The sequence below is a fragment of the Callorhinus ursinus genome, unplaced genomic scaffold (assembly GCF_003265705.2).
Source record: "Callorhinus ursinus isolate GAN/ISIS: 27379988/994484 unplaced genomic scaffold, GSC_fseal_2.0 scaffold124, whole genome shotgun sequence".
Taxonomy (NCBI): Eukaryota; Metazoa; Chordata; class Mammalia; order Carnivora; family Otariidae; genus Callorhinus; species Callorhinus ursinus.
Genome location: NW_027397186.1, coordinates 992,972 through 1,001,985, shown reverse-complemented (window position 1 = coordinate 1,001,985; position 9,014 = coordinate 992,972). Strand labels below are relative to the sequence as shown.

The 9,014-nt window shown below is 36.3% G+C and overlaps 1 protein-coding gene across 1 annotated transcript; it reads right to left on the bottom strand.

Moving 5' to 3' along the window:
* Positions 1 to 6,042: 6,042 nt before the first annotated feature.
* On the bottom strand, positions 6,043 to 8,725 carry LOC112820533 (melanoma antigen preferentially expressed in tumors-like). Its single transcript, XM_025867571.1, has 3 exons — positions 8,436 to 8,725; positions 7,379 to 7,981; positions 6,043 to 6,556 (listed from the first exon to the last, which is right to left on the bottom strand). The coding sequence occupies exons 1-3, from the start codon at positions 8,723 to 8,725 to the stop codon at positions 6,043 to 6,045; spliced, it is 1,407 nt and encodes a 468-aa protein (XP_025723356.1).
* Between the last annotated feature and the right edge of the window lie 289 nt (positions 8,726 to 9,014).

Below are 9,014 nucleotides of genomic sequence, written 5' to 3'. Positions count from 1 at the left end.
TATGATCTGATTTCACTCATGTGTGGAATCTAAAGAAAACCTCAAATAGACAAACAAAAAGCAAAATCAAACGTATAAATACAGAGAATAAACTGATGGTCGCTAAAGGGGTGGTGTAGGAGGATGGGCAAAATGGGTGAAAGGGAGTGGGAGATAAAGGCTTCTAGTTACGTATGGAATAAACAAGTCATGGGAATAAAAGGCCCAGCAAAAGGAATATAGTCAATAATATTGTAATAGCCTTGTATGTGACAGATGGTAGCTACGCTTGTGGTGAGCAGAGCATAAGGTATAGAGAAGTTGAATCACTATATTGTACACCTGAAACTAATATCACATGGTATGTTAACTAACTGGAATTTGAATAAAAACTTAAAAAATAATTTCAGTCAATTAAAAATGAAAGTGGACACACAAGGAAAAAATAAAGGGAGTTCTTTAAGTTGTAACAAAAAGACAATAATTAACAACATGAAAACAGATGAAAATATAAAACTTGTAAGGTAAGCAAATAGTCACATTCAGAACACTCTAACACTAATGAATAAATAACTTTAGTGTAAAATTAAAAAGATAAAATTATTAAATATAAGTATAGCTACAATAATTTTTAATGGACCCACAATATAAAAAGATGGGAATTGTGCAAAGTTAAGTTGTTATCAGCTTAAAATAGTTATATCTATAAGATGTTTTGTGTAAATCTCATGGTAACCACAAAGCAAAAATCTATAGTAGATACACAGAAGATGAAAAGAAAGGAATCAAAGCATAGCACTACAAAAAAATCAAATTACAGGAGAAGACAACAAGAGAGGAATAAAGGGAAAAAGGGACAAAAAAAACTGTCAGAAAACAACAAAATGTCAATAGCAAATCCTTACCTATCAATAATTACTTTAAATATAAATGAATTATATCTCTGATCAAAATATATAGAGAGGATAATGGATACAAAAAACAGGAACTAAATATAGACTACAAAAGACTCACTTTAGCTTAAAAGACACACATAGGCTGAAAATGAAGGGATAGAAAAAGATATTTCACACAAATGTAACTGAAAATGAGCAGGTTGGCTGTACCTATATCAGACAAAATAGACTTTCAGTCAAAAAGTGTCAAAAGAGACAATGAAGTCATTATAATAATGATAAAGTGGTCAATTCATCAAGATACTATAACAATGTTCTTATATTTGTATATGTTGTGAAATGATTAATGATTATTACTATAATCAAGCTAATTAATATTTCTATCACCTCACATAGTTACCTTTTTTGGTGGTGAGATACCACTTATGATCTACTCTCTTAGCAAATTTTAAAAACAAAGTTATTATTGACTATAGTCACCATGCCATACATTAGACCTCCAGAATTTAGTCATCCTATGCAACTGAAACTTTATATCTTTTGACCAATATCTCCCAATTGTCCCCAATCCCCAGCCCCTGATAAACACCAATCTACTCCCTGCTTCTGAGTTCAACTTTATTTGACTTTTTAAAAATTCTATATATAAGTGGTATTGTGCAGTATTTGTCTTTCTGACTTATTTCACTTAAGATAATGTCCCCTATGTTTATACATGTTATCTCTAATAACAGCATTTCCTTTTTAAGGCTGAATAATATTTTACTGTGTGTGTGCGTGCGTGTGTGTGTGTGTGTGTGTGTGTATACACACTGTGGAACCCTAGTACATTGTAAATGGAGATGTAAATTGGTACAACCATTATGGAAAACATTATAGAGTTTCTCCTAAAAATTGAAAATAGAACCACCATATGATCCAGCCATCCCATGTTTGGATATTTATCCAAAGGATTTGAAATCATGATGTTGAAGAGACACCTGCACTCATATGTTCTTTGCAGCATTCTCATAGTCAAGCTATGGAAACAACCTGTCAACAGATGAATGGACAAAGAATGTATGATACATATGTATAATGAAATGTATATCGTGACTCTAGCTAACAATACTGTACTGTATAGTTGAAATGTCCTAAGAGTATAGATCCCAAGTTTTTTCACCATAAAAGAAAGGTAAGTATGTGATATGATGGATATGTTAGTAATTAGTTGATTGTGGTGATTTGTTCACAATATATAAGTACATCAAATCATCCAGTTGTACACCTTAAATATATTCAATAAAAAAATAAAGTAAAAAATAAAAAGCATAGTATCAGAAACTCTAGCAGAACAATTAGGTAAAAAAAAGAAGTAAAGGGCATACAAATTGGAAAGGAAGAAAAATTATCTCTTTGCAGATGACATGATTTTATATGTAGAAAATCTTTAAAATTCTAGAAAAAAAGAATAATTAGAAGGGAAATCAAAACCACAATGACAAACCACTTCAGAGTCATTAGGATGGTTATTATCCAAAAAACAATAACAATAACAGAAAATAGCAAGTGCTGACCAGAATATGGGGAAACCACATTGCTGGTGAGAATTTCAAATGGTGCATCCGATTTGGAACAAATTATGGTGATTGTTTAAAAAATCACACATAAAGTTCCCATATGATCTAATCATTCCACTTCTAGGTATATATTTGAAATTATTGAAATCAGGAACTCTTACAGATATTTGCACACAAATATTCATAGCAGCATTATTCATGATAACTGAAAAGTGAAAATAACCAAATTACCATGTATGAATGAATGGATAAACAAAATGTAGCATACACACATAGTGGAATGAATTTCTGGACTTAACATCTGTCTGTGTCTGTGATCCTAACAAACAGTAATAGAGAACTTTTGTGTAGAAATAGCGGTCAGTTCTTTGAGTGTCTTATGATATCCTCCAAAATAATTTTTTTTGAGAGAGAGGGGGAGCAGGGGAGGGGCAGAGGGAGAGGGAGAGAGAGAATCCTAAGCAGACTCCATGTTCAGCAGCACTGAGCCGGATGTGGGGCTCAATCCTGAGATCATGACCTGAGCAGAAATCAAGAGTCAGACGTTTAACTGACTGAGCCACCCAAGTGCCCCTCCTCCAAAATTATTTTTAATGATTCCCTGACAAGTCATTTGAGTCACTCTTCCAATCTTCTGAAAGCAAAGAATTGGGAACCACCAATCTGGCAAAAAAAAAAAAAAAAATCTAAAGATGTCATTCACATTGTCAACACCACAGGAATAATGTTCTTAATTATCCCTTTGCATAGTGTTCTAGAAGTCTTGACTTTATTGTGATTTATAAGGGAAATGCAAGGCAAGGAAGGTTAAACAGGCTTATAATGAGCTAGTTTGAGTATTTTCAGTGGGCACTGGGGCATAGTGGTTGTCTCCAAATTGTTTGTTACCTGTACTTAGGGTGATTGGGACAGGAGAATAGTAGCCCAGAGTGTTAAAAACCCTGTGAGAGCCCACAAAAAAAGATAATTGGGGGTTAAGGCTCTGTATTGGTTGGTTTGCATAAGAAAGGCATGCTCACAAGTAAGTAGTTTTCACTCCCTAGGATTTAGCTAGTCTTGGGAGAGGCAGTCTCTCTCCAGTGTCAGCAAGGCCCCAGATGTCAAAACATCAGAAAATACAGAAAATAAAAAGCATGATTAATACATAAACCGAACAGAAACAGTCTGCCCGGATAGAGTTAATGGTCTAGTGCCATCTTGACCAACAGAAATACAGTATGAGCCACACCAAAAAAAGTAAAAACCAAAGAAAAAGTTGAAAGGAAAAGGTGAATTTAATTTTAATAATTATTTTTAACACAAAGGTAAAGGAATTATAATTTCTAGCTGGGAACAATATGAATAAATTGTTAATTAATTTTATATTTTATACTAAGTCTTTGAAATGCAGTGTATTATATCATTATTTCAATATGTAAGCAATATGAAATTACTAATTTTGTATTCTTTATTCTTATGAAATCTTTGAAATGCCATGTGTTATTTCAACAAAGAAACAATATATACAATTCACTTATTAGTTATTCTAACATGTTTGTCTAAGTCAGAAATGCAGTGTGTTATCACAAAATGGAAATAACAAGTTAACTACTTTTATTAATTATTAACTTTCACATTTTTTCTCTAAGTCTTTGAAATGCAGTTTGTTATCATTTCAAGGTTGTAAGCAATAAGAAAAAAATATTTTAAAAAATTTTAGTGAGTCTTTGAAATGCATGTTTTATTTCAACATGGAAACATCAACACATCATTACTTTTACATTTTTCTTACTAAGTTTTTAAAATGCAGTCTGTTTTCATTTCAACATGGAAAGACTATACACAAAGTAGTAACTATTTTCCATTCTTTTTTTTTAGTAAGTCATTGAAATTCAATGTTATCATTGTAACATATGACAGGAATAAATTTAGATTCTTATTCCTCAATAAGTCTTTGAAATGCAATGTTTTATCACTTTGACGTGTAGATATATAACAAATTGTTAACATTTTTTTCTTACCAAGTCTCTGAAATAGTGTTATTATTTCAAAATGTAAGCAATAGAGGGGTGCCTGGGTGGCTCAGATGGTTAAGCAAGCATCTGCCTTCAGCTCAGGTCATGATCCTGGAGTCCCAGGATCAAGCCCCGCATCAGGCTCCCTGCTGAGTGTGGAGTCTGCTTCTCCCACTGCCCTTCACCCCACTCTCTTTCTCTCAAATAACTAAATAAAATCTTTAAAAAATATAAACAATATTTAAAAAGTTAATTTATATTTTTTCTTTGTGGTCTCTGATATGCCATACATTACCATTTCAGTATATAAAGAATATAAGTAAGTTATCAATTTGTTATTCTGTATCTTTCGTTTCTTACCAAGTCTTGGATATACACTGTGCATTTAATACTTAGAGCAAATTTCTAGTGCTCAGTAGCCACATATGGCCTAGTGTGTACCATAATGAACAGTGTAACTTTAGTGGAAGAGCACAGGGAGCAAATACATATGGAATTATGTGTACCATGAAGGAAATGTACATGGTACACTAAGAGAGAGCAGCAGCAGAGTCAATTTACTTGGATAAGGAGGAAAAAACCTATCTGAGGAGGAAACATTTAAGCCATGACCTGAGAGTTATACAACAGCATAAAGAGGCCAAGATGGATTGAGCAGAGTATGTGAGAGAAAAGGTGAAAAAAATTTGGGGTGGAGGGGTGGTAAATAATTTTCTCAAATGCCCTAAGAAAAGAGTGGAGAAACTGACAAATCATAGGAATATCTATACTCTGAGTGGTTTGAGATCAAGGACTTTATAGTTCGCAGCATCTGGAACAGTACCTAAATCATAAGAGTTATTTGGTGAATGTATGTGAAATAAGGAATAACAGAGCCAGAGGTCTGAGACCTGGGAAAGCAGGTAGCAACATGTTAATAAAAACATCAGTAGAAAAAGGCACTGCATAGGGAATATGGCCAATGATATTGTAATAGGGTTGTATGGTGACAAAGGGTAGCTACACTTGTGGTAAGCATAGCATAACATACAGAGAAACTGAATCACTATTCTGTACACCTGAAATGAATGTAACATTGTGTGTCAACTATACTCAAAAACAAAGAACAAAAGACACCAGTAGGTAATGGGCATAGTTTGTTTCCTTTTGCTCACATAGGATTTCTCATAAGCAACCCAAGGCAATCATAAATACAAGAAGTTTGCAGGACCCTAAAGGATAAAATTATTGGCTTCAATAACTACCACAATCAGGAAGAGTTTCAATTGTTCTGACTTGTGTCACATGTCCATAAGTGGATAAATCAGTGTGACAAGAAAAATGATGGTGCTATCACTGGGTTAGCCTATGTCATATATCCAACACTGTGGTTAGCAACCAGAAAAGGATGTAGAGGGGAATGAGCAAAAGATCCACAGGACCTTCCAAACTCTTCTATTTCCTTTTTAGAGTTTTTCTTTATAGAGGTCAGTTACATATCCAATCTTCCTAACCCCAGTTTCCTCAAACAGTAGAATTTTATCTATGTGTCTAACAAATCTGAGCTTCAGACAAAACACTGAATGCTTTAATGGTCACACATCAGTGGTGAAACAACTCCTTGTGCTATGGAAATCACTCAGGACAAGCGGTCCAGGTCATGTCATCTCGCTGTACCACATGCAGCATTGCTGTCAATTGGGCCTGCACTTCAGCAAGTTTCTGTTGGTCCAAACTGCCAGGAAAATTCCATTGTTCATAGCAGTGGACAGGAACAGGATAAATAACATGCTTCAGGTCCATCAAGCATGTTAAATGCTGCAGAAGGCCCATGAGCAGAGGCATTGTAATGGGGTTGAAGGCAAAGCTAAGGACACGGAGGTGGGTACAGTGGCTCAGGGCTGGGAGGACAGCAGAGAGAGTAGAATCAGTTACCAGGCAATTATTTATCTCCAGATACTCCAGGGTGCCTGAGACTTTCTTTAGCAGATTCTGGAAGGGCTCATAAACTTCTGAGAATATCTGGTTGTTACTGAGATTCAACAGCCTTAGGTAGGTGGCCTGAGAACTCTGAGACAGGACAGTGATATCTCTGTTAGACAGGCCACAAAAAGATAGACACAGTGTATCCAACTGAGGTGGCAGGATTCTGTAGAGAGAAAAAAGAAACCCTATTTCAGAAAAATGAGGATTGGATCAGGGCAGCGAGACCAGAATTATAGATACACAAGCCTCTAGAATAAACCAATTTGTACATATTTCGCAACAGTGGTTAACAATGTGGGCTTTGCAATCAGACTTAATAGGCTTGTGACCCTAAGAAAGTTACTTTTCCCCTCTGAGATACAGGTTTTTAATCTTTATAATGTGCACAACAGTAATTATTATACATGGTTGTGGGAAAGATTAAGTGAAAAAAGTTGTATGTACTTGGTATATACAACAAAATCAATAATGGATCTTGTTCACTTACTCAGTGAAGATAGGTCTAGGAAAGTACCCAACTGAGGGTTCCCTTTGACTAACTCCCAGAAAACAAGTTCTCCATTCAGGGTCTAAGCCTTGGAGAAAACACAGGAGCAAAATGATCTGGAAATGTTAAATATTGTGGCTAGCCCATGGGGATGTGCATCATCTGAATGCTTCACCCTCCTCTCTAGAAAGCTGTAAACTCCAATAGAAGAAGAACTGAGTCTTTTTCACCAATATATTTACAAACTTTTCATACTGTTTGCACATGGTCAACTGAATGAATGAATAAATGAATGAGCACAGCTTTCTTTTCAAATATTGTCTGTCTCCTCACGAGATACCTTTCACTAGCCTGGCCAGTTTCAAACTCCTACCAGTGCCCATGCTGATGTGGAAGGAGAAATAGGTTATGAGGACCCTGGGATATCCAAGTATGGTCTCTTCTCCTGTATTAACAATGGGGTGTTCAGAGAACCGAGGTTCCTCCCCACCCCTTCACCTGAGCAGTTTATGCAGTTGATCTTTAAGGCAGAATAAAGCCAAGCTGAGCTCCTGGAGGTTGTCTAGTTGTCCAAGCTGGATGAGAAAAGTTCTGAAGTCTTCCCCCTTACAGTGTTTAAAGGAGATGTTAGACAAACTAATGCTGTTCAGGTGGATCATCTGAGCCAAAAGGGTGGTGACTTCATTCAGATAAGCCTGATTCAATTCCAGGAGATCAATGCATCCCAGATCCAGAAACTGCAGGACACTTTTGTGGGCAGAGATTTTATCAATTTGCAAATCTCTGCAGCAGAGGTGCAAAGACCCAAAGCTGTGCTCAACTTTACTCTGAAGGAAAGAAAGAAATTGCTTTGTTCTCAAGATACTATTGAAAGAAAGGTCCACTAATAATTCTATGGGCTTCTGGGTTGACAGAAGCTCAGACTCTGAATTAACAATTCCAAGGCACTTGACATTATGCTGGGCTTCTTCTGTTTTAAGGATAGAGTGTCGAGAGTAAACACAAGACTGGAAACAGAAAGGAAATGTGGTACTGATCTCTGAGCATGTTGTTCCACAGTCTGGGTCCTGTCTCAAATCTAGGATCCTCAGTTTTGACCCCCTGTATGGAGAGGAGTAGACAGAACACACATGAGAAGTAGTTGATTTTAATATCACCCAGCAAGATCAATGACGGGAAGCAGAAATAGAACTCTTTATCCCTGTTTTTCATTCCATATACCATTCACCAGTAAGTCCTTTTATACAAATTTAACATCTTTCACTCTTTACCCATACTTTCTTCACCTCTGGTCCTCCCCACTCTCAACACCCATGTCCTTCTATGTAATCATACTCAGGAGATAGATCCACCACCTCAGTGACCTCTATTCTATAATCAAGCCTGTAAGACATTGGAGTCCCTAAGGTAACCCCACGTGTTAGGCCAATAGCCCCACAGAGATCTTCAGCATTCACCACTGGCTATTTTTGAAAGGCTGTTAGGTATCCCCCTGCCCCAGGCTCTAGCATACCCTTCTGCTGACTCACTACGTTTCTACTTGATATAGGCTTACCAAGAGGAAGAGTTCTGGTCAGGGTAGATCTGCAGACCATCAATCATGGCTTCCAAGATTTCATAGCATGACTCTTGTATACTCAGTGCCCCAATATGGAGACAGTGAAAGGGCCAAGCCCTCACCATTGCTTTTAGTATCTTCTTATGCCCTCCCAAGAAGGCATCAATGAACAAGGGAACAAAGAGGTCTCTTGGGAGTTCTTCCAAGGCATGGATAGCTGCAGGCTCATTACTCAGTAGACTTTTTGCAGCAAGCCCTAGCAGTGTGGCTATGGCCTTCTGGTCCATCTTCATGAATGTGCTTCAGGGTGAGGAATATTTAGAAATCCTGAAAAGATATCTACAGTCTTATTTGCCTCCAAGATTAGCTATGAACAAGATGGTTATTGAATCAGACAGCCAACTTAGGTGACCTCTACTATATAAACAGAATAAAAATGGACTTCTATGTGTGTCTAAGTATATATGTGCATGCATATATATATATACATACATACACATATATACATATATATATTTACATAAGATAAAATGCCATTAGCAATCAGAGGTAAATTAGCAGAACACAATGTTAACC

Coding starts and splice junctions, on each gene's coding strand:
- LOC112820533 (XM_025867571.1), bottom strand. CDS start 8,725: ATGGACCAGAAGGCCATAGCCACACTGCTAGGGCTTGCTGCAAAAAGT. Junction 7,982..8,435: donor GACCAGAACTCTTCCTCTTG/GTAAGCCTATAT, acceptor CTCTCCATACAG/GGGGTCAAAACTGAGGATCC. Junction 6,557..7,378: donor CAACTGCATAAACTGCTCAG/GTGAAGGGGTGG, acceptor TTCTCTCTACAG/AATCCTGCCACCTCAGTTGG.